Genomic DNA, 24,979 nt, shown 5'->3' with positions numbered 1-24,979 from the left:
TGAAAGCCTATGGCTGTGCATGGTGGTGCACACCTGTAATCCAGGTACTCAGGAGGTGTAGGTAGGAGGATGGTGGGTCCAGGCAAAAAGCCAGACCTTATTTGAAAAATAATATTAAGCAGAAAGGGTTGTAGGTATGGCTCAAGTGATAGTGTTTGCCTGGTAAGCATAGGCTCTGAGTTCAAATCTAGTGAAGCCTTCTCCCTCCCCCCCAGTTATGAAATCCTGATCCAAATTATGAAATTTTGCACATTTTACTGATTTAGGTGGGTAACTTAACAATGTGCTGCAGTTAGTCATTAAAAACCAATAAAAATTGTTGACAAGGCATTTAAGCTAGGGGGAAATGTAACACATTAATGCAGGGGAAATGTAACACAAGGATAATCAATTTGTTGGATTGGATAAAAACACAGTTGCTACTTACCTTTTCTGCAATTAGATTCATCTCTTAGTTCTACTATAAATTCCAATTCTATAATTATCAGTCAGGCAGACATGAGTAGTTCTTGTTTTCTCAAGCTATTTCATTTCCTGGTGACATGAGCACCCTGCTAGAGTCATCCATAGCGGGCTAAGAGGGGAACATGTAGCTCAGAGTTAGGGAACATGAGGTCAGACCTCCATCTGTCCCTGTGTGGGAAGGTGGGTTATCACTAGGCCTGAGTTTATCATTTTTCTAAACAAGGGAGTATAAACCAGTTTACCTCTATAAGCAACTGAACCACTAGTTGGTCCCCTTATGTGGCGGGCATCCGGGGATGGGGGTGGATGGTGTGGTGAATGAGAATTGCCCTTTAAACAGCAGTTAATTCATGTTTGGTTCTAACATTCTTTACAGAAGTCAGCAGAGGATGCTTACAGATGGGTGGACCTTCTGTTTAGTGGGGGAAAAAATAGAGTTTCAAGAGATACCCAGAATCCTATTCAGTTGCCTATTCTGAAATGTTGGTCTGTTTGGTTTTTTTAGGACAGACTCACAGAAGAAAAAATGTTTATTAGCTTAGAGCATGAAGCTACTATGTGCTTAGAATCTTTCTCTGAAAAAATGACATGTGAACTCTTCAACCTAATACATTTGAACTCTTCAACCAGTCTTCCATATAGCTAGAGACATGGTGTATTGTAGTGGAAAGGAAGTAGATCCTTTCATTAAGCTTTTTATTTCTTAAAAGACAAATGTTTTGTATGTGTAAAAGAAACCTATAAAATCTTAGAATTATGAGCTATTGCTATATTATCTCTTATTAAGATATACTGTGTTTTTACAGATGTTGATGAGTGTGAGAAAAACCCCTGTACTGGTGGAGAATGTATTAATACCCAGGGCTCATACACCTGTCACTGCCGAGCTGGCTACCAGAGTACACTCACCAGGACAGAGTGCCGAGGTACAGTTCTGTTGTGAAACATGGGGTGTGATCTTTGCTTCAAAAGACTTCAGTGGGGTTTAAATAATCCCAGCCCAAAGAATCTAATTCAGTCCTGTTGCTTTTTGCATTTTTTGAGGACAATACTATAAAATCTGGCAAACACTCAAATTACTTGCTACTTCTGTGCCTTCTTATTTTTACTTCTTCTTTTGTTTCATCCCTGTTGCTTGCTAATTTTTTTATCTGGGAGCTATGGAATGGGGTTTTTCTTTGTGTCACAGAAACTGAAGTGTTTCCAGTGGAATTGTATGTAGTTTCTTCCTTAATGGAAAAGTCTAAAGAATAAAGAAGTTGCTCTAAGTCCTTGCTGCTCATTTTTGTAGTTAACAGCAACATCACTTTGGAACTGGTTGGAAATGCAGACTCACAGGCCAATCATAGACTAACTGGATCAGAACCAACATTTTAACAAGATCCCTCAGTGATATGTATACACTTTAAAGTTTGAGAAGCCTTGTTACAAATGTCCTCTCATAAAAATTTCCCTCAGGTTTATTTCTTAATTAATTTATTAAGCTGTCCCATATTCCTTTTATTGAATGACATTTATATACTCACATTTTGGGACAGAAATAAATAAGATATACTGCCTATCCTCAGAGAACTCAAATCTCTATCTCTATCTATAAATTTGGCACAGAATGAACTATGTCATTAATCCAGTGAAACAATATAAAAATAAGCAAACACTATTACACACAAGGAAAGGTAGGGAGGGTTATGTCAGTTAAAAAAATTGAAAGGAGTCGGGCATGATAGCATACAATCTGTAATCCCAGATACTTGGGAAATAGAGGCAGATGTAGGAGGATTACAAGTTTCAGGCCAACCCTGGGCAAAAGTTAGCAAGACTGATTTCAAAAAAGAAAAAGAAAGAAAGAACATAATACAAAAAAAAGCACTGAGAACACGACTTAAGTGTTGTAGTGCTTGCTTAGTATGCATGATGCAATGGGTTCAATCCTCAGTTGTGACAAACTTCCCCCCAAAAAAACATGAATAAGAGATAATTTTGCTTGCTCTTTTAGCAAAAATTCTTCATGTGAGTTGAAGACATATAGACATTTTAATTTTTTTCAGTGAACTGATTTAAAAATCTTTGAATTTGGAGATGCATGACCATCAATATATTTAGGTACACTACATATAAGTGGCAACTATGAGCAGAAAAAATCTGTAACACAGCATTTCAACATGCTGATAATTCCATTAATGGCCTGTTTACTGAATTTTAAATATGAGTAGGTTAAATATTTAACTGAATTGAGAGCCTTCTCAATATTCGAAATCTTGGTTAAAATAATTAGCATATATGAACAGTGTACTAGACATTCTACAATAGAAAATAAAATGAAATCATTGTACAGGCACTGCAGTATTTAATTATCAATGAGAAATGACTGCTGAGAGGACTCAGTGGGACAAGGGCCAGCCATTGTAAATGTTTGTGGTGCTCATTGACCCGAGGCTCATTTATTAGACACTGAGGATAGCCTACCAACCTTGAACACTATCTTCTTGCAGAGTTATGATCAAAGTACATTCTAAACATATGCAGAAATGTCATAATGAAACCCAAAATGTACTAATTAGCCTGTTTAGATCAGAAAAAAAAGATACTTTGCTTATCCTGAACATAAAAAGTTGAGAACACACCCATGTCCTTTGATTGATGAAAGTCATCACAGAATGGTCCAAAACAGGGTCCAACACAGGGGCCAGACAGAAGGACAGAAGAGACAGAAACACAGTAGATAATGGCAAGCTTTTAATTTGCCTGTAAGGCAGTAGGAGCTCCCATAGCATTCTGAAATTGGTGAAGAGAAAAAGGTGAACTCTTTTTCCTGTTTATTTTAACCTTGGATCTCAAAAAATTACAGCATCCTAAAAAAATAGTCTGCTCAAGAATATGTGGCTTTTACTCTTTTTTTGGAGCGTGGAACAAGTCAGACTTTTGAAAGGATTAAGAAATAAAGGAGAGAGAAAAACATCGTAGGTTGTTGGCACAAAGATCAGACAGAAGAAAAGCCCAGACGGCCTTAGCTAGTCCAATGACTTGTGTGGAAACCACTGCAGGATCTGCCCAGAAAGAAAGTGCGTCGGAGGGTCAACCACAAGACACCGTGGTGCAGACACAGGGTAGACAGAAATATGGACACGCCATAAATGCACATGCTATTGTCTAGCGATATGCATGACACTTACTCTCAGGCAAATATGGCCGCCACTCTGCATGGATTAGGTGTGCTCCCAATCCAACTCTGAGCAGTGCCCCATCTTCTGGGAATGAGTGATGGAAATGACTGTATGCTGAGTAGACAGGGCAGTCTGTGTTTGTCCTCTTTGATGTTCATCCAGTTTGTAGTCTCTAGAAATAGATAACCCAGGGCACCATGTTGTTCACATGGGGTCTTTAAATGAGAGATCAGATGCAGGTTTTTTGAGTTGTTATCATTTTTAACATTTTCATATCAAATTCTATGGTTTACTTTGGCATAATATTAAGCACAATAGAAAAAAGAGGGCTACTCCCACAGCACCAATATTTTATTTAATAGATAAAATACTTATAGCTATAAAAATGACTAATAGATGAGCAATAAAACAGTATTTGAACCAGAACTGCCATAAGGAAGGTACAAGTCTCATAGTCATGTGGTTGGTGGTTTTCAAGGGAATTAAGTGATTTTAAAAAACCAACATTTGTGTTTTACTATTTGCTATTCAAATATAGCTATAGGATCTACTCTTTCAATCATGTATTAAATGACACCAGCCAGAGTTCAGTATAGTAATGTTGTATACCACTCAATAAATTAGCTAGGAAAATGATGAACTTATTTTGTTTACTGAATTGAGATATAAGTAGTCTTAATAGCAATTAGGTTAAGCTAAGTGTGATGATATAGGTATTTTTTTCTGTCATGTCTTTTGAACACTGATAATCTGACATATTATGTTATTTGATATCCCTTTTATGTTGAAGAATATTATTAAATAATTGAAACCCATGGCTTAAGTCATGAGTTTGGAAATGGAGGGAGGGAGAAAGAAAATAACCATAAGTCCCCTAAATAAAGCTCCTTCTTCCTTTCTTTCTTTGCTCTTAGACATTGATGAGTGTTTACAGAATGGCCGGATCTGCAATAATGGACGATGTATCAACACGGATGGGAGTTTTCACTGCGTGTGTAACGCGGGCTTCCATGTCACACGGGATGGGAAAAACTGTGAAGGTAATGACAGGCCATCTTCTTCCATCACAGCTTCACTATTGGGAATCCTGAACAACACCAAATCAAATATTGAGCAAAAGATAAAAGTGTCAAATATATTTTACATATTGCTATCCAGGAGGCAAGCCTAATTTTCCACAAGAGTCATATCTTTAATTCACATTTGTAGTCATATCTTTAATTCACATTTGTGGGATTCGAATACCATTTTAATATTCAAAGAGAGTCTACCACTTAAATGCCCTGGGTGATGCTGAAACTTTTGTAGCATAAATCATTACTTCTTAATTTTATACACTTGGGGTTTGTACATTGTGGGTTTTTAAAGAAAAAAAATAGAACACATCAAAGCCATATATTCTGTAGTCAGTCATAATCATTTTATTTAAAGTACCTGCGTAATATTAAAATACACTAACCAGTGCCTGAAAGATACTGTTGGTTTGAGGAAAACACTGACTGTTGAGAGCCAGGCTTTTATGTTGCCTCTTGAACTCATCACCTCTTTTTCAGTTGGAATACTTCAAAAGATTTGTTTTTTTATCCCTGCCAGATTTTCGTTGAATAGGAAATATAAGTATTATGTATGCAGACCTTTAGCAAAAAGTGAAGAACACTCCTTATCATGCTTTCCAACATCTTTGGGAAAGATCTCAAGAATCTATTCATACATTAAAAGAATTTCAAACTTGCTCTAAGAAACATTTTTGGCAGAATATTATCTCAGTGATTCAATTCAGAGACTTAATGTCAAAATTCTCAGTAGGGATAGAATCTGGTTTTTTTCTAAAAAAGAAAGGAGAAAAATCATAAATTACTTTGGTCTGAGTAAAGCCTATAAGTAAAAACACACCATGTCTAGAGGAGCAAGTGCTTCCCAAGATGGCTGTAATATTACATGAGGTAGCATGCCAACGAATTTAAAGAGCTATTCCTTTGATCAACAGATCCTACAGGTTAGTGTCCTCAGCTATATTCTGTGGTTGAATTTGACATTTTAAGAATGCATTTTTCATTCGGCCACAGTGGCTCACATCTGTAATCCCAGCTACTCAGAAGGTGGAGATTAGGAAGTTCATGGTTTGAGGCCAGCCCATGAGAAAAGTTTGGGAGACTCCATCTCAATAAGCTGGGTGTGGTGACATGTGCCTGTCATCCCAACTCTGCAGGAGGCATAAGTAGGAGGATCAGGCAGTCCAGATCCACACACACACACACACACACACACACACACACACACACACAAAATGCAAGACGCTATCTGAAAAATAACTAAAGCAAAAAGGGCTGGGGGTGTGGCCTAAGTGGTGGAATGCCTGCCTAGAAAGTGCCAGGCCCTGAGTTCAAATCCCAGTACCTGAACAAATACATACATACATAAGTCTGTTTTTCCCACCTCTTCTTAAAATTGCTTCAAAACACAAGCTTTCTCCCAGTTTCCATTTTAAAAGAATCAGAGTGTGTAGCCTAAATACATTTCAAACGCCATTGGTCTTAATTTTAACTTCATTTTCACTGTTTTAGAAATACTGAGTCTGTGAAACCAATATACCCACTGGTTATTTGTTTGTAAACTGCTGCTCTAAAATGATCCTGTTAACTTCTGTCAAATTAAATTGAACTTGAGATGCCTATTTCATCTGACCTCCCGTCTCTTGGTGTGATATAATTTAGATGGCAGTTAGCCTTGGGCTATCATAACAATAAAAGAAAGAAGTAGGAAGAAACACAATGGTATCCATCCAGGTTGTCTTCCTTTGTTAAACTTACTCTTCTAACCAAAAATGTATTTTTTGTTCTTCAGACATGGATGAATGCAGCATAAGGAACATGTGCCTCAATGGCATGTGTATCAATGAGGATGGCAGTTTCAAGTGCATTTGCAAACCCGGATTCCAGCTGGCCTCAGACGGCCGTTACTGCAAAGGTATGTGCCGTACAGCTCTCAGGCCAGGTCTCCAGTCGCTCTCTCTCCTCTCTGCATTGTCTGGTTCCATACCTTCCGTATGGAAACTGAATTCTGTCTCTTCTTCCCGGCTGGGGAGGAAGGGCATTAGGCTTCTTTTTTATTTTGGTTGGTACTGGGCTTTGAGCTCAGGGCCTTGTTGAGATGGGGCTCTCGGTAACTTTTTGCCAGAGCTGGTCCTCTGGAACTCCACCTCCCAAGTAGCTGGGATTATAGATGTGAGCCAATGTGTCCAGCTTTCAGTTAGGCTTCTTGATGGCTATCCTTTACCATACCTTACATCTTCACTTGTGTGCAGAATATTGTAGGCTCTTCTTTTTTTCTTTTGTGGTTGGTACTGAGGATTGAACTCAGGACCTTCCATTTGCTAGGCAAGTGTATACCACTTAAGCCATACACCCCAGTCCTATATAGACTCTTATTTGCAGTGATATCTTCTTCATTATTTCCTCTATCGATCTTAAAAAAATTTTTTTCATAGTCAATTAATTTAGGATTTATCAAATTACATAAACTAAAAAAGGGAAACAAGATTAAGCAGAAGAAATAAACAGGCCAACAGCCAGTGAAGCATGGTAATTTATGAAATAATCTCATTGCTCCAGGTATCGAAGCAGCTGAGATTTATTCTTGCTTTTGGAATCCTATAAAGAGCTGTTGGAGATGGATCTGTGGTTAGGTTCCTGCCTTATGCAGTCAGGAAAGAGTGATTATGGCACTTGGGTCTCAGATCTGAGTTGGAGCCCAACTTCTTGAAAAACCTTATACTCAAAATAGATCCAGAAAATCTGGCAAAAAGGCCATACTCCGAGCCTCTGTTCATAGTTTCAATTCCAGAAGTGCAGTCTGTCAAGCTATTTAAGGTTGAGAAAGCAGGAAGAAGTCATATGGTGCCTCTTGCCTGAGTGTCCCCCATGGACGGCTTTGGTAAAGGTGTTTTAGAGGAAGTCTTCTAGGCAGTCAGTCCTTGGCAAGATGTACACTTTCTCCAGGCTTAAAAGAGCCTCTAGCCTTTGGTTGTTTACCTACATCCTCTATGACCTTCATGTCAATGACTCTTAATATTGTGAAAATCTGTCTTCACAGCAAGACAGAACAGTTGAGTTTTTCAGATGTGGGGTGGGAAAAATGGTTTCTGTACTTTGGAGCTCCTGGCTGGGAGGAACTTAGTATGGGAAGACAGGATTAGCACATGGAAATATTCTACAATGTCAGACAGCATGAAACCCTGTCAAACTGTGCAAACTAGGTGCTGCACAAGGTAAAAAGAAAGGGAGAGGGAATGAGGGCTGGAATATTTGGAATCAGGCTTCCAAACAAAATAACGGAAGGAAATGTGAAAGCCCCTTTGTGAGCTTCTGGGAGAACACTTCCCTTCTTTTCAATGCACAGAGCATCTGAGATTCGCTTTTAGTGCCTGTGAGCTTTGAGTGACCCAGGCAGCCACCTCTCAGTGTTAAGTGTGGTCAACACATGGTGCTGTTTCAGAAGACATTTTGACTTCATAGATGAACCTAGGTCCTGCAGCCAGCAAAATAGCATCTCATCAATAAATGGATTGGTTGATTCATTTGAAATTATGAAATTACTGATGATTCCATTGGTTTGCTCTGACTTTCGTATCCTTGTTTATAGGGGGAGAGAGAGTGGGGAAAGAGGGAGGGGAGGGAAGAAGTGAGAAAGAGAGCTCCACAGCTCCATATTATACATTTGTCTTCTTTTTTTCTAGTGTTTAGAGCATCGATACACACACTATAATCAGACAAATAGAAGAAAAAATAAAGTAATCCTTTGTATGCTGATTGTCTTCCTTTTTTTACTTTTTCTCTTTATGAGATGGGACAAGATTTTCTCTTAGTGCTAAGCACTTAATAGAGTTCTGAGCCAGGAAAGATGTGAGTGTTCAAAGCTGAATCAACAATGCTAATTTAACCTTTACATTAACTGATCTGATTACATCCTGGGCCTGGCCCTTACATCCGACCAGATCTTCACCCCATCTCCATACCTATTAAAAAGCCTTTGTCTTGTTTTTTCAGACCTTAGCCTCCACGGTTTTACTGTAGGTTTTGACTTGAACAAAAAGATGACTAAAATAACTGAACCAATTTTCAGTACATGTATTTAAATCTAACTGCTGTTTTAAATACAATCTGTACACGAAATCTTGGACCATCTGAATATATTTTTTGTGCCAAACAACACAAGCTAAGAAAAACATGGAGGTGTTTCACTCTCAATTTGTCTTTTTAAGGTCAGGAGGAAGGAAATAGTCACATACGTTAGTGTATACTGTCAAAGGAGTTGTTATAAAGTGATTTGCTTCTATGTGACCCATGTTTTCCAAAACACAATTTTTGATATAATTTCTACTTCTCCATGTTGGGAAGGAGGGGAGAAAACTTCTACTACTAACCAGTATAAATCCAATAAAGTCTTTTACCAGACCTCTCTAAGTATATACACATGATACTGTAAAATGTTTATAATGCCGAAGAAAGACTTTCCTTTGCTGGGTTTCAGTTGCTTACAGAGCTGTTATTTGCCAAGGGTGGTCAAAAAATATCATCTATATTCATTTTCTGTTCTTTTTCTATGGTATTCCTTCAAAGCTTATTTGTAAAATTTTAGTCTCTTAATGTTAGGCTCATGGCCGCAGAGGGCTAACGCAGTAGTGACAGTAGGAGGGAAACCAGCCTGGATGCCAAATGCCAAAAGGAAAAGCTTCCTGCCTGCGTTGAAGATAACAGTTTATTATCAAACCAGATTTCTGGCACAGTTACCACGTGGTGCATTATACAAAATCCTTTGTCTTTCAGCAGTCATTTTCCTTTTTCCTCCAATTCTCTTTTAGCCTTTGCGAGTCTTATTTTAGGTTTAAAAAAAAAAAGTCTCTTAGAAGCTTTTATTTTTGATGCTGCATGTTATTTTCTATCCTACCCATTTTCAAGTGTTATAAAGGTAAACAAGTTATAATTTTAAATAAAATTCTCTTCATTTTAAATAAGCACCTCTTCCCACCACAGACATTAATGAGTGTGAAACACCTGGGATCTGCATGAACGGGCGTTGTGTGAACACTGACGGCTCCTATAGATGTGAATGCTTCCCCGGACTGGCAGTGGGTCTGGATGGACGTGTGTGTGTTGGTAAGAAACACTCTGAGTCTATTTGTGATAGAGAAGTACCCCCTGGCAATCAACAAAGCCCACGAGTACCAAAACACACTCTACCCTAGCAGATAAGATATAGTGGATATTTGTATAGCATAAATTGGATTTTAATCTTGTGAACAGAAAGTTAAATCTGAGATAAAGGAAAAGCCAGGGAATCCCCACCTCTCCTTCTCCCCTTTATTATCTAAATTCATAGCTGTTCTTAAGTCTCTCCAACCTTTCTTTGTTGATAACGGTCTTTGAAATTGGCCATATATGCTCACTATTTCATGGAGAACATTTCAATGAAAGAATTAAATGTTCAAGGGAAGTATGAAATGAAAAGGCAAATATAGATAACCCAGAAACATTTGTGATAACAGTTTTAGGTGACTTTATAAGAAGTCTGAGATTTATTGAGAAATAGGTACAAATTTTATTCAAATTAATTTTTAAGAAAAGTATTCAGTAAACTCTTTGTATTGGGAAAGGATTGGGTATAAATGGAAATGCCCTCCCTGATGGTAAAGATAACATGGCTTTGATTTATATAGTGAACCTTTTGCAGATTAATCTCTCTCCTTTTTGGAAAATACACCTAATTTAGACATTTGATAATTGCATGTTTATTTTGGGGTAGCCACACTTCTAATAAAGATCTTACTTATCACAGGGTGAGATTCAGCATTCACTCAGCATTTATTAGGTGCCTGCTTTGTGCATGTCTGGGGTGATAAAAATGAGTGAGATATAATCCCAGCACTTGGGAGCCTCACAGTTTGGTAAACCATGACACTTCACAGAATGTAGAATCTAGTCATCAATTTCCATGGCTTGTGAGCCAGATGTGTTTGGTGTTTTGTTTTATTTTTATTTGTTTCACTGTTGAGTTCTAATAGTAGAGGCATTTGTTGTGAGTTAGAACAGAGACAATGGAGAGATGAAGGCTACTTCACTTTTGATCAGGGGTTCTCCTGTGTTTAAAGCAGCAGCATGATAAGTGCTTCTTCCTACTTAGACACACACATGCGGAGCACATGCTACGGGGGATACAAGAGAGGCCAGTGTGTCAAGCCCTTGTTTGGTGCTGTTACGAAATCTGAATGTTGTTGTGCCAGCACTGAGTATGCATTTGGGGAACCCTGCCAGCCGTGTCCTGCACAGAATTCAGGTACGTGGTATCTTGGAGGTGCTTTCATGCTGCCTGCTTTCTGTCACCATTTGCAGTCTCTGCATTTAGAGAAGTCACAGGGAAAGGTTACATTATGTTTTCCAGATACCTCCTGTACCTTCCTGAGGATCTTGGGAGAGGCCAGCCAGTGAGTCACAATCCTCACAATCATTTGTGACAGGCAGTGCATTTGGGCCTCCCTCCCGAATACCCCCACTCCCATAGTATTCGTGCTCTGTGAGATATGTTCGGCTCCTTGATGTTTGCCTTTTGCAGGAGCCGACTATTCGAAAAGCAGAATTTTATACAGTGTAAAAGTAAATACTTTCAGACTACCTGAATATTTCCAACAGTTTCCCAGAAAGTCATTTGTGAATCTGGTTCACATCCCACATGTTGATTTTGGTGTGCTTTTCCTAAATGGTTTTATTCAACCCTAGGGAAAAAGTATTTTTCTCCAGTCCCAGTGGCACAGCATGGTCAAAACAGAACTGGCCAGTGACTCTGAAGCTTGCTCCCCAATTCATGGGTAGACAGATTACTTCTTTGGGAGTTTTGTGATATGTGCATTTTTGCTCATTTAAGGATTTGAGATGACTTAAATTAATAAACGTAATTATAAAGCAGAATAATACGCACAAGGGATCCTTGGCCTTCTCACTTACAAAATGATTTGCCTGAGATAATCTAGAAGGCCCCATGCAGTTGTAAATTATTTTTACTTGCAAAGTGAAAGTAGTTTATTGAAATGAAGACAAGAGAGTTTATTTGAACATATTTTTAAAGTAACTAGACAGATGATAACATCTAATATCTGAAAATAATGTTCTGCCTAATATTGAAATCATGTAGTTCTGATTGGTTGGTTTACATCTAGAATTCAGTTCATTCGTTTCTGCCCTAAATAAAATGAATTAAAGATTAACTCGTAATTTTTAGAGACTTCTCATTTTTTAAAGTGACAATCTTTGTAATTAAAGAGTTAGAAGCTAAAATATATGATGAGAAACTAGATAAAGGGAAGACTTTAAAAAAATGATGAATGACAATTAAAAGAGAAAGCTCAAGAGTAATTGAGGGGGTGAATTTGATCAAAGTACATTTGTACGCATGTATGGAAATATCACAATGAAATCCCTTTGTACAATTAATATAGAATAATGAAGAAAGAAACAAAGCTTTATTCCGGTTGATTACTTCACCCAGTGAATAATGTGCAAGTTATCATTTTATATATGATCAACAATCTGTTAAATACATGCTTAATATACTTCATTTATATACCCATGTTCTATCAAATAAAAGTAATTACAGTTGTGTATTATTAATACCATCCTTTTCTATGTTACTTTCTCAAAGTATTCTTCTTACATATTTTGAGTTTACAAGACAGATGAATATCATGAAAACTGGCACACAGGGAACAGGAGATTTATTCATGTGTTGAGTGAGTGGAAGGGCCAAGACTTAGGATACAGGAAACCTGACACATACAGTTCTTTAATATTTTCCTTTCAACCAAGTGCATCTCCAAAGAAGTCTTATGATACATAGGGAAATGGTGTGGGTTTAGAAAAAGGGGACCAGAAGAAACCCAATTTCTTTAAGCAGCAAAGTTTCTTTAAGCAACAAAGTTTAATTAAACTTGACACCCAGCTCCACTGACTTCTCTTTTATGCTTTACTGAATATACATGGAAATTGTCCACATGGGGAGGTAGTTTTTGTTTGGTTTCTCCACCTCTTTGGTGGATGAAAATGTCAAATTGTGAAAGATCCCAAAGTAAGATATTCTTCATTTCAGGACAGAGGGGGAATTTTTAACAGGTATTGACAATACCCACTAGAGTATCTTATCTTAGTCAGTTGAGTGAGAAATTGCAACCTTGCAATTCTAAAGTTCATCTTTGTGCTTTGCATGTCAAACAAGCTGCCTATGAAGCCATTTCTCACTGGCTGCTGGGGCTGATTTATACTATACACAAGGCCCTCTGGCCTCTTCAGCCTTCAGACCATGGTATTTTCTCCCCACAGACATCAGTCCACTAAACCCACCTGAGACTAATTCTGGGAGATACCAAAATGGTGTCTCCACTGCACTACTTTTGAGTTATCTCAGTAACACCTACTACCTCAGAGTATGAGCTGCACACAATTGCATATGAACCATGTGCATTAAATCTATAGAGATACCATTTGACATGGGTGTCATTATCCTTATTTCCCAGAATTGAAAACTATCAGGGGAAAGAATTTGCTCCCCAGCAATAAGCATAGTCATCAGCATTCAATTCCATACCCATCTGAATTCGCAACACAGGAGAGAATAGTCTATTTCCAGATCCCGCCCACATGGAAAACAATGGTAACCTTACTTTGCTTCTGTGAAGATCAATGTTAGGTCATCTGCATTACCTGTAAAACTGCTGTTCACAGAACTGGCAGGATTTTGTTTTCTTATTTTATTATTTACAGCATTTCATGAATATCTTAATTACTAATGGGAGAGAGTAACAAAGATGAGGATTTTGTTCGTTTGTTTCTTTTTCTCAGTCTCTGGCTTTTAAATACAGCCACCTTATCATTGGTTCCTTTTTTGGGTGCTTTTAAGATGATTTAAAAACGAGTATTCTGAAATTGCCATTTGTTAAGGATTCACTCTTAATGTTATGGCTTCACCCTTAATTTTATGTTTTTTTTAAAAACTCATTTGTATTCACTGTCATCAAAAATACAATACTCTAGCATGCAGAAGTCTAAGAACTGCTTGCTTCAGTAAGGAGGCTAAGTCAGCCTCCGCTCATCCCTAATCTACAGGACTTCTATTTAACGCACAGATAGTTTACACTTGACGATGAGACTGTGCCTGCCAGAAACCATGGGGGAGAAAAAGGAGACACCTTAGTTTCTTTTTCTTGGATAAAGTATGATTCCAGCTAGTTCTCCATTTTTATCATTCATACTTTTGTTCATCTCACTATCATTGGAACTGTATGCAAAACATTTCCATTTAAGAAATGGAGATCTGATTCCAAATATATGACTATATCTTACATGCTCAATTGCTGCTAAAAGATCTCATAATTTAACATTCAGCAATACTTTCCCTGTGAATTTGTTATGGAAAATGAATCTAATATCCCGATAAATATTAACTTTAAAAATACATGTGAACACAAGACACCCTGTTTGTTCTTATGAGGAGAGCCAAGAGAATTTACAGAGGGAAACAAAATGTGAAGAACTTGATTGTACTGAAAAAACCAGCTAGCGCTGAAACAAAATTATTCCCAAGATGGTGGGAGAAAGTTTTATTAAGAGTTAAGAAACCACATTTTAACAGGCACATTTCACTGTAAGTGTAAAGTGTTCCCTGGTGAACAAAATCAAGTTGAAGGAAAAATACCTTTTCCGAAAGTGCTTTGCACAAGGAATAGCTATAACTTGCCTATATCCTTCATAGTCGATTTCCTCTGTGATGTGGAACCTTTAAAATGAGAGCCTGGTGTAAAGGTGACTCCCCCAGGAAATGCCTCCCTTTCCTTAGCCACTTTATTTTGGTTCTACTCACTTTGTTGGAAATGATGTGTGCAAAGCTAAGGGCAGGATTGACCTGTTCTGCAAACAAGGGAATCATTTATTATCTGTTAATTTATTGCAGCGGAATATCAGGCTCTCTGCAGCAGTGGGCCAGGAATGACATCAGCAGGCACTGGTAAGGAGTACTTTCACAATTTACTACCTTGAGGCAGCATTGGGCCTTCCTGTAGGTTTCCAGTTGGTCCCTTGATACCAGTCTGTCCTGACCCTTTCTGGCCATCACAGCATGATGTCTCTGAGATGCCTAGAAGCCCCCGTGGCAGAGTGGGATCAGATGTGGGTATGGGTCTTGCTCACGGAAGAGGCTGGGATCTCTCAGAGAGATGGAGATGAGACAGAATGACTGGAGAAGGTGAAGGCCTTCTTTGGATTTTCCGCTATAAAATAGAATTCAGGATTATGGGCTCTGTCATCCATTCACAGAAAGAGTTCTTAACTGTTAAGGGCCCAGCTATTATAAGATGTCACTGGGAGCCATCTTCTCTCTTGCAGCAAGCAGTTATAGCCACTAATTTGGAAGAGAATAAAATACTGTGTAGACACTAGAACCAGAGAAATATTGGTGCCATAAGGAAAAATTCTTTTTAAATGGAGCATCATAGATGACAAGAGGAAGGGATTTTCTAATTAATATAAAACTAGACAAGTTGATTAGGAGAGTTTTGAGAGCAAAAGTGGACTGATTGAGTTGTCAGTTTGTTCAGCATGATTAATTTCATCCTTAGATGTAGGTAAAGATACAGAAGGAATGTAGAAAAGTAAGGAAATTTGTAATGATTGAGTTAATGTGGAAGAAGCAGTTGCGATAGGGACTTGGAGAATAAAAAAAGTCAACCCTGATTTTAGAAAAGTCAAGCACCAGGATGTGAGACTGCCATTCACATATTACCCAACTGCATTTCTGTTCACTGTTAGGGCTCCCCTCAGTCTGTGAGAGCACAGAAGAGGGAGGACTCAGCCTTCTGAGGGAGGGTAAGCAGAGGCTTTTGAGCTAGCTTTGGATCAATGAAGAGAGAGCCTTACTGCAGGTGCTCCCTACACAAAATGTTCATGGAAGAGTGAGAAATTTGGAGAGAATAAACAAAGGATTCATATTTCAATTTAATGTTGAGGATGTTATTAAACCTATCAAAATTTGGACCCTGGGCATGACATATCACTCGTTTTTAGGAATTGAGAATGGGCAGTGTGGAAGACAGACCCAGGAAGGAAGGGCTGGTGGCAAGAAGACCGGTGGTAGGGACTTGGGCTCAGTAGTTGGTCCATGTTTCCATCTTGGTGCTTGGACCAGGTGAATTCCAGGACATCTTCTTCAGCTTGACTCAAGAGTGGTAATCTTGTAACCCCAGCTCAGATGCCAATTTCCTCTTAGGGACTCATGGAAGAAAGATTTGATGCAGAATACTTTACAGTTAGAAAAAGGGATTGAGCTTTCTCTTCCAAGTGAAATCCTTCCTGCTCCATTCAAGAAGTCCTAAGGTCATTAGGTGAATTGTACTGTTATGGTTTTAACAGTTCATCTGAGGTTTATTTTAGAATGTGATTGATTTTGAACTTTTTGGTGGTGCAGATATAAATGAATGTGCATTAGATCCTGATATATGCCCAAATGGAATTTGTGAAAATCTTCGTGGGACCTACAAATGTATATGCAATTCAGGATATGAAGTGGATATAACTGGGAAGAACTGTGTTGGTAAGAAGTTTCACCTGTTTTCTAAGACAATGCATGTATAATACATTTCTTCTTTTGTTGCCTGGAGGAAACTGCTCTTGAGTAGCTTGTAGGACTGAGTGAAGAAGACTTTACACTTTGGATTGACATGCATATCTTGATTAGCAAACATTTGCATAACCAAATCTTGACGTCTTATTTATAATCATATAACAGATTCACTCCATAAAAGGCAAGCTTCTAAGATATATAAAATGCTCAGAATAATACTTAGTCTATGCTGTTCTCATGTAGCCAGAAAGTCATCCATATTGTTACTGAAACAGCTCTTTTCCCAACTACTTATTAGAAATAATCAGAGAAAACACAGCTTATTACTGCTTAGACACTGATCTAATAAGCAGTAATAAGCTTGTCCATTCTGTAGTGCAGTGATACACTGGCTTCAGGTTTCTGGAATTTGAACTTCTGAAACCAAGATCTTCATACTCATGGGAATATGTCAGAATATGCCAAAACTAAAATATAAGATGGTGTATCTTTTTGATTTGGAGGCCAAACACATTTTACATATAAGCAAATATGCCTTTATGGAATAGGATAAAAATTAATGAGATAAACTGGGAGATCTCAAATGTATTTTTTGCTTTCTGAAAGTCATTTAGGGCTTTGGGAGTTAGGAGCTTCCTCTTCTGCCACTGGTTGTATCTTAGAGACAATGTTTGAAAGGCCTGGGTCTAAGAAACTGATCTATCTTTGGAACATGTAATTATTCAGAGATAATGCAAGTTGCAATAAACCTCAAAGTCCTTCTTTTCATTCTTTCAATGCAAAGTACTGAAATGCAGCATACTTTATAAGTGACTTGTTGAGTGCTGGACTCTGCTATCTAGTAGTAGGGTCACTCTATGTTCTGAGCCTAGAGAATAAATTTCCTACTACCTGTTTCCCTGGCCATCAAGTTATTTTTCTTATAATGTCCTTTATTTTAGCACTTGAATCCCTCTGGTCATAGGAACCCTCCCAGAAAGAATTAACATTCCTTACCTTGCTTTGATAAAATTCCCAGCATGCTGTTTGCTCAACACTAATATAACTGTATACTTGATTTTCCATATTTATGCACTTTATAAATGTGTTGTAGATTTAAGTGTATTTACTGCTGTGAAATGCACAGTGCCTGTAATTCTCCAGGACTAAATTTGTGTCTCCTTTATGTTGGGGCTACAAACATGTGAAATGAAGATCTAATTAGACTCTCTCAATGTGTAAACCATTCCTTCTGAATGCCTAGTGTATTTCATAGACTGTGTTATGTAATTTAGCTCAAAGGGATATAATGAACTGCATAATTTCTACATTTCCTAAATATCTACATACCTTAAATTAGCTTTCTGCTTCAGACAGGCATATTACTTTACTGAAAGCAAGGAGTTTTCCTCAGTTCTCTGAATTGCTAGTCTAAATTCCCCATGACAACTATAAACTCTTCAGATTGCTTCATACTTTATAAACATAACTGGAGATGATTTAAATTATTTGAGGAAAAAGTGTCCATCCTGGAACTAACAGATATCAAAGATGAACCACACTTCTAAATATTTATTTAGTTCCTTAAATCAATAAGATTAGTCCTAACTCTGACACAGTGAAACAGTTATTCAAAATAACGATGAATAATTTACAGAAATCCAGTTTCTTTCTACTAAAGAAAGAAGTGAATTAAATAGTATCTAATGATTTAAGACTTTGTAGATATCTGACTTAGATAACCAGATCAAGCTCATATTTTTAAAATTTTATTTTGTTTATTCCCTCTCCCCCATTCCTCCGGTAGTTTCAACAGGTCTCATTTTCCACTTACATACATGTGTACACAGTATTTGCCCTATATTCATCCTTCTATACCCTTTCCCCACATCCTCTCAATGTCATTTTTACTAAAATGAGGTAGGTTAGGCAAAAAACAATGGTACAGGAGTTTTTCCTCTTTGGTGGATTTGATCATACCATTATGACTTTAAAGACCAAACTTAAAGGGGCAAAGAAATGACAGTCGATGAATGGGGCTCTTTCATAGGTTCATTGTTATTGGCTTTGCAGATATTAATGAATGTGTCCTGAACAGTCTACTTTGTGACAATGGACAATGCAGAAATACTCCTGGAAGTTTTGTCTGTACCTGTCCCAAGGGATTTATATACAAACCTGATCTGAAGACCTGTGAAGGTAAACAATATTTCTGATCTTACATCTTTGCTATCTTTTTGAATAGAATGAGAATAAATGTCACTTCTATTTTAAACAGCGAGGTCAATTTAGTTAAAATTCTGTGTTTCTGAGTGGCACTTGTATAAATTTCACAACCGATGGCATTTACTCATAATTAGCATTTTATTTTCCATTTAAGGGTCAAACTTGAAGTATTTATTTTGCCTTCAACTAGCATTTTTAATTACCATCACTTAATAGATGAAACAAATATTATGTATACCATTTGAATTCATAATTTGGGAATCGCACATGCATTTGGTCCAGATTTACTGATAAAAAGATTCAGCCAAGTGCCAGACTCTATGCTAGAGAGATATGTTCAATTACTATTTTAGCATTTCATGCAGTCTAAAAAAAGCAATTTGGTTTAGCTTTACTATCTAAGAATATGCAGTAGCAATTGAGGCCAAAATTGAAGTACTCATTTTATGCCCAACACTAGCTTTTTGCAGTAATGTAGACTTGTTTTTATTTCAGACATTGATGAATGTGAGTCAAGTCCTTGCATTAATGGAGTCTGCAAGAACAGCCCTGGTTCTTTTATTTGTGAATGTTCTCCTGAAAGTACCTTGGATCCAACCAAGACTATCTGCATAGGTATTCATCTTTCTTAGATTTTTTTTCTATGCTTATCAATGCTGCTATACTTAATGTCAGTTTTTACTGAAAAGAAAGCATAAGTGCAACATTAAAAACAATCTTTATTCCTTACGTAATATGCTATTCCTACTGCGATTCCAGTATGTGTGCTTGAATTTTTTGATACAGAGTCTATTAAATCTCCATTAAATACTATCTGTCCTTCTTCCTCCACCTCCCACAAAGAAACCATCAAGGGCACATGTTGGCAGACTGTCATCGGTGGACGGTGTGAGATCAACATCAACGGAGCCACCTTGAAGTCCCAGTGCTGCTCGTCTCTTGGCGCTGCCTGGGGGAGCCCATGCACCATATGCCAAGTTGGTAAGAGAAATAGCCTGTGGCTTTGCATGGCAAGGGGAGACCCAGTGCTTCATTTATTTAGGTTTGCATGGGAATTTTAAAAGATTTAACTCTGATGACCTCAACGAAACACATTCCTGAATGGAAAATAAGAGAAATGTCAAGGACAATAATTTCATGTGATTCGGTTAGTTTTTCTTTTTCTATCTCTGCACAGTAATGTGGTTGGCTTCTGCTGTATCACTGAATCCCTAGTTCCTGCTGGCTGTCTAAGAACCATGTGGTTAGGGGTCCTGAGCTTTTTATAGGTACAGATTTTCTTCTAAACAGCTAATAGATAGGAAAAAAAAAAGGGGGGGAAAGAAAAGAAACCAGTATTCATGACTCAGCCTTGAAAGGGTTTCTGGTGAACTTCTAAATCCATTGGGAAGCTGAGGTTTGAGAGCCTCATTGATGGTTTGCTGATTCAATGTTTCAATGTATGAACTATAAATTTATGTAGTGTGAATGTTCCAGGCTTTGAGATCTCTAAATTCTAAGCTGTTCTTGCTTTGTTTATTTAACAGTAGTTTTATAGTGTGATTCCTGTCTTCGTGCTAATAGCAAGAAAGAAATCTGTATTCAGTTTCCTGCTTAACAGTTACTACAGCTTGTTGTACCTTTGTATCTATTGAGATATCTTAGGGGACTTGAGCTTAGACATTTCATTATCATTCTTCCTTACCTTTGGTGTCTCAGAAACATTTTTTTGCGCTTATTCATAGCAACAAAACCAATTCATGTTCCAGGTCCTCTTTCATGTTTCTTACAATATATCATAACTACAAAGTCTGGAGATTATTATCTTTTTTTTTTCTTTTTTCGCAGATCCCATATGTGGTAAAGGGTTCTCAAGAATTAAAGGGACCCAATGTGAGGGTATGTCTGATGATTTGTAAAACACATATCTCTGTGTGTATGAAGAATGCTTGTGTTAACTTGGACTGGATAAAGGGGTCATGTAACCTCAGAACGAGAAATATGCAGCAGAGAAAAACATAATGAGAACTGAGACGAGAACAGATGTTAATTTCAAAAGCATATGGAATGCTGTTGCCAGTGTCAGATCACTATGGACAAAGGACAGGGTGATTGAAAATGTTTTAGGCTGACTGTAGTTTAGAGTAGCTGTACTTCCAAAATGTTATCTGATAGAGAAAAACAGGAAAGTTCTGATGAGATTATAAAATCTGAATTCCTCTTGGTTTGCCCCGAGATTCTGTTTGCTTGTTTCATAGTCATGGTTGATTTAGAAGAACTCACTCTTTTGCCTCTTTTTTGAAGATCTATGTGGATTTTCTCCAATTTGCTGCTTCTTTCACAGAGTCCCAGATAGTTATAGGTCATGGTGACTAACGCAACCTGCCATGACACAGCAGCTGAAATATTTTAAAAACAGCAATTAGTCCCATATGTGGGATGAAATGAAGTTTTTCTTCCCTGTTAAAACAAAGAGGAACACTACAACCCCCACCCAAGGTCTTGCTTTCCAAATGATGACTGAATCCTTTGGCCTTTTTTTCTGGTCCAGACCACTGTTAATAACTTATCTGAACTCAGCAGCAGATTTTGGGTTGCAAGTGGCCAGAATAAAAAAAAAAAAAAAAAAGGTAGATTTCACCTCATCCCCATTTAGCTCTACTCCAAAGAAAGATGTAGAATTTTTTTCAAATTCCTACCTTGGAAAGTCATTTCTTCAAAATAGAGACACAGTGTGTGTGCATTTCTTTACTAATGCTCCCCTTTTTGGCATTGACAAGTAAGTGCCTTTCTTTGGATTTACTTGATGATGAATAGTTTTCCAAACTGAATGCAGAGAACACACTGCTTTCCATTAAGCAAACTGGGAAGGATTGGTACATTTGAGAGACTGAGTGAATGATGCATGATGCACATGCATGTCTTTTGACTCTTTGCCATCCAGGCAGGGACCACCACAGTGCTGACAAAACACTGAGACCATTGCTAACTTAGAACTAACTACACATTTTGGGGAGACATCTCAGCATTTCTTGAAAGAGACTCTTAACCAGCCTACGTATTCCTCAGCAGGATTTTTCTTCTTCAATTGATTTCTTTGCTAGTTTGAAAGACTAGGTTTGAGCTTCTCTATTTCCTGACATCTGGTCTCATGAAGTTAATTATATGGTTCCTAGGAGCCTCACCTGAGATGGTCACGGCTACCTGAGCTGTCCCCAAGAACCCACTCCTTATCTCTACTACTCAAAAGGTATTCCCTGAGACCAATGGAGAAACTGTTATAGCTTTAGCATAGTAGTCTGGTTTCTAGTCAAATAGCTCCTCCCCAGAGAGTCTACATGAACTATTCAGAAGCAAACTAGATTTTTAAACTTACTAAGTTTAAAAAGGCCTTTTCTGTTGTGAGACTAATAATGAATGCACGAAAGAACAAGATAGAATTATCTCATACTAGCATATTAACTTCATGCTTTTTTTTCCTTTTTAGATATAGATGAATGTGAAGTGTTCCCAGGAGTGTGCAAAAATGGCCTGTGTGTCAACTCTAGAGGATCGTTCAAATGTCAGTGTCCCAGTGGAATGACTTTGGATGCCACAGGAAGAATCTGCCTTGGTAAATACTCAACTCATTTTTCTAATGACCATTTCTTAAAAATTTTAAAAACTTAATTAACAAGACACATCTGGACATTTGATCCTAAACATAGACACACACTTCCAAATTCCACATGTCCATTAGAATCTGGGAGGGATTCTTTGACAAATGACCTTCCTACCTCAAGCTTTATGTTTTCTCCTAAGAAGAGTAGAGAGTATGTTAGTAAGGAGAAACTTTAGTCCTTTGTCCTTCTGTAACTATTCCTGAAATCATTACCATCATAGTTTTTATCCCAAAGTTCTTGGATCTTCCACCCCACCCTGCCATATGCCATGGGCTGCAGGATATAAGATGGCAAAACAACAACACTTGCACTTAATGGAAAACTGTAGCCCATGTCTTCTAGGCATGTCCTGCCATTGACCAGTAAGACAAGTCCTTGTAGGAAACACCTATGGGTATCAGGAGCAAAGTTTCACCACCCTGGAGAGTAAAGCTGAGGTGGGCCAGGTTAGATGGAATTCTTCATGCCAACTGTGAAGCCCAAGTAGGTACTTCAAAACCCAATCATCCCATCCCAATGATATGTAAGAGACTGGACACAGAATCTAGAACTCTAAGTCCTTAGAAGTGTTGCCATGGTCAGCAAGTTTGAGACCCCACAGTCATGTTTATGTTGTCTGCTGGACTTTTCTAGTGTTACTACTATGGATTCTGACTGCCAGTGTCCCTTGGATCACTGGTTACTGAGTCCATGGCTCCAGAAATGGTGTTTGCTATAGTGTTGAAACCATCTCAAACTGAAGAACATCTTTAGTGAAAACCATTGTAGGTGGTTAAGACTGGGATGCATTTGAGGGATTTTTATCAATTACAAATTAGAACCAACAAGCCTTTAGACACAGAACTTTAACATTAAAGAGTAAGCAATATTGACTAGAAAAGGAAACTCAGAGCCTGGAGTTTTAGTAACTAAGGATATCAGTTAATCCTACTCTGAGTCTTAGGTGGAAGACAGCATTTAATGCAAACCTAGGTTCTTCACTTGGAAGATGCTCCAAGGTTTAATTTGTGATTTGCTTTTAAATTACCCATCTTGATATAGGCAACCTAACCATAACATTACCCAGAGCCTTCAGAAGGTTTTTAACATTAGAGAAAGTTCGGGCACATTGAGAACAATGACCACATTGAGAAGAATGAGAAGGAAGAGACATCTTACAGTTTAATCATATTTTGCAGTTTCCAGATGCCCAGTCTCATTTGAGCTTCCCAGCACCTCTGGAGAGTGGGTGCAATATTATTTAACAAATATAGAAATTCAAGTTTAGGGGTAATCATTTGGCTGTAACAAACAGCTTAGGTGCAGAACATTCCAAAATCCAAATCATCTGGCCTCTGCTCTGGTAGTCTTTTACTTTTCCTCATAATCCCATGAATTTGGGCTTAGTGATAGAAGCATCCTATGCATATCCTGAAAACTGGCACATGTTGAGGCAGAGGTAATATTTGAGAGGAGTAAATTGCTTTCTTTTGCTGTTTCCTCTTTACTTTTAAGTTCAGACCTCATTCCAGATCTGTCGGTCTACCTCTCCAAAAATGAAGTGGGTCTGAGGAAGTAGTGATTGAGTCAAGTCAGACATGCTTCAATAATAGAGTGCGGTTTGATGTTTCTAACTGGAAAGGAGAGGCCAGGGTACCCTGCAGTAAGTGCATGTGTGGAGTGTCTGAATAGGGAGAAAACAACTTCCAAAGAACATTGTGGGAGTTCTCTGACTATTGCTCCTTACATAGAATTAGCAGAAAACATCTAAAATTGAAAGGGAGCTTTTCAAAAGTAGGAGGTGCAAATACGGGCTGACAAAGAGACTTTATTAAGCAGGAATACTCACCATACCTTGGTTTTCTTTTGAGGAAAAAAAAATGGGTTCCAGTTAATATGTACATAGCAACAAATGTGTGTCGTACTTTGCCTAACACAAGTTGGTAGTTTGGGGTGGTGAAGTAGAGTAGCTGTCTTCAGTTTCCTCCCATTCCCTCTGACAGATATCCGCCTGGAAACCTGCTTCCTGAGGTATGACGATGAGGAGTGCACTCTGCCCATTGCTGGCCGTCACCGCATGGACGCCTGCTGCTGCTCAGTGGGGGCGGCCTGGGGGAGTGAGGAATGTGAGGAGTGTCCCATGAGAAATACCCCAGAGTATGAAGAGCTCTGTCCCAGAGGACCTGGATTTGCCACAAAAGACATCACAAACGGAAAACCCTTCTTCAAAGGTGCAATGTTCTCAATGGTTGATTGTTTTCTTTCTTAGGTCGTTAGGATTTCTTTCCATGAGCCCCCAGTTGTAACAGAGAAATTGCAGTGAAGATCACCAATATGATGATCCCTTCATCTTCTCAGCCTGGATTGATTTTTAGCCTTCTGAATTATATATAGCAAAGTGTTCACTCTGTGCTAGCCTTCCTCTCCCCCCATGCACAAATCTCAGAACTTCTGAGACCCCTTGCCTCTTCTCTAGCCATTAAGTAGTCAAATTAATCTTTTATGCCATTCTAAGCAAGAAATAAAGGAAAATCTTCCAGGAAAGTTGAATGCCATCTGCTAAAACCATGTGATTTGACTTTTTATCTGCCGATGCTGATTTGGAGCATCACTGCCAGCCACTGAGCATAGAGTGGAGAGTGCATGGCCTGGGAATCCAGTGACGGGTCTTTGTCCAAATACAGCAGACCTCTTTTCTGTAGCACTGTAAATCACTCCAGTGACTTACGATGTTTCAAATATTATTTTAGTTTGTCCTGCTATAGGCTAGAATCCTTGTCAAAGAAGGAAGCTGTAGACTTAATCTAATTCCAAAATTGATTTAAATTTTTAGGCACAATGACACAGAACTTGTTTACTTCTGCATGT

General features: G+C 38.1%; 1 protein-coding gene across 2 annotated transcripts in view; it reads left to right on the top strand.

Moving 5' to 3' along the window:
• The window catches only part of Fbn1 (fibrillin 1), a 237,322-nt gene that overhangs the window by 129,506 nt on the left and 82,837 nt on the right, over positions 1-24,979 (top strand). For both annotated transcript variants that reach the window (XM_020160570.2, XM_074065892.1), the window contains exons 13-25: positions 1,272-1,391; positions 4,544-4,669; positions 6,474-6,596; positions 9,662-9,784; positions 10,809-10,961; positions 14,622-14,675; positions 16,131-16,256; positions 18,339-18,464; positions 18,987-19,106; positions 19,335-19,472; positions 20,319-20,369; positions 21,958-22,083; positions 24,115-24,342. In XM_020160570.2, coding sequence (XP_020016159.1) covers positions 1,272-1,391; positions 4,544-4,669; positions 6,474-6,596; positions 9,662-9,784; positions 10,809-10,961; positions 14,622-14,675; positions 16,131-16,256; positions 18,339-18,464; positions 18,987-19,106; positions 19,335-19,472; positions 20,319-20,369; positions 21,958-22,083; positions 24,115-24,342 — 1,614 coding nt within the window. The remainder of the gene's footprint in view (positions 1-1,271; positions 1,392-4,543; positions 4,670-6,473; positions 6,597-9,661; positions 9,785-10,808; positions 10,962-14,621; positions 14,676-16,130; positions 16,257-18,338; positions 18,465-18,986; positions 19,107-19,334; positions 19,473-20,318; positions 20,370-21,957; positions 22,084-24,114; positions 24,343-24,979) is intronic.

The sequence above is a fragment of the Castor canadensis genome, chromosome 2, assembly GCF_047511655.1.
Source record: "Castor canadensis chromosome 2, mCasCan1.hap1v2, whole genome shotgun sequence".
NCBI lineage: Eukaryota > Metazoa > Chordata > Mammalia > Rodentia > Castoridae > Castor > Castor canadensis.
The sequence above is the reverse complement of the archived record's forward strand: the minus strand, read 5'-3'. Positions and strand labels throughout refer to the sequence as shown.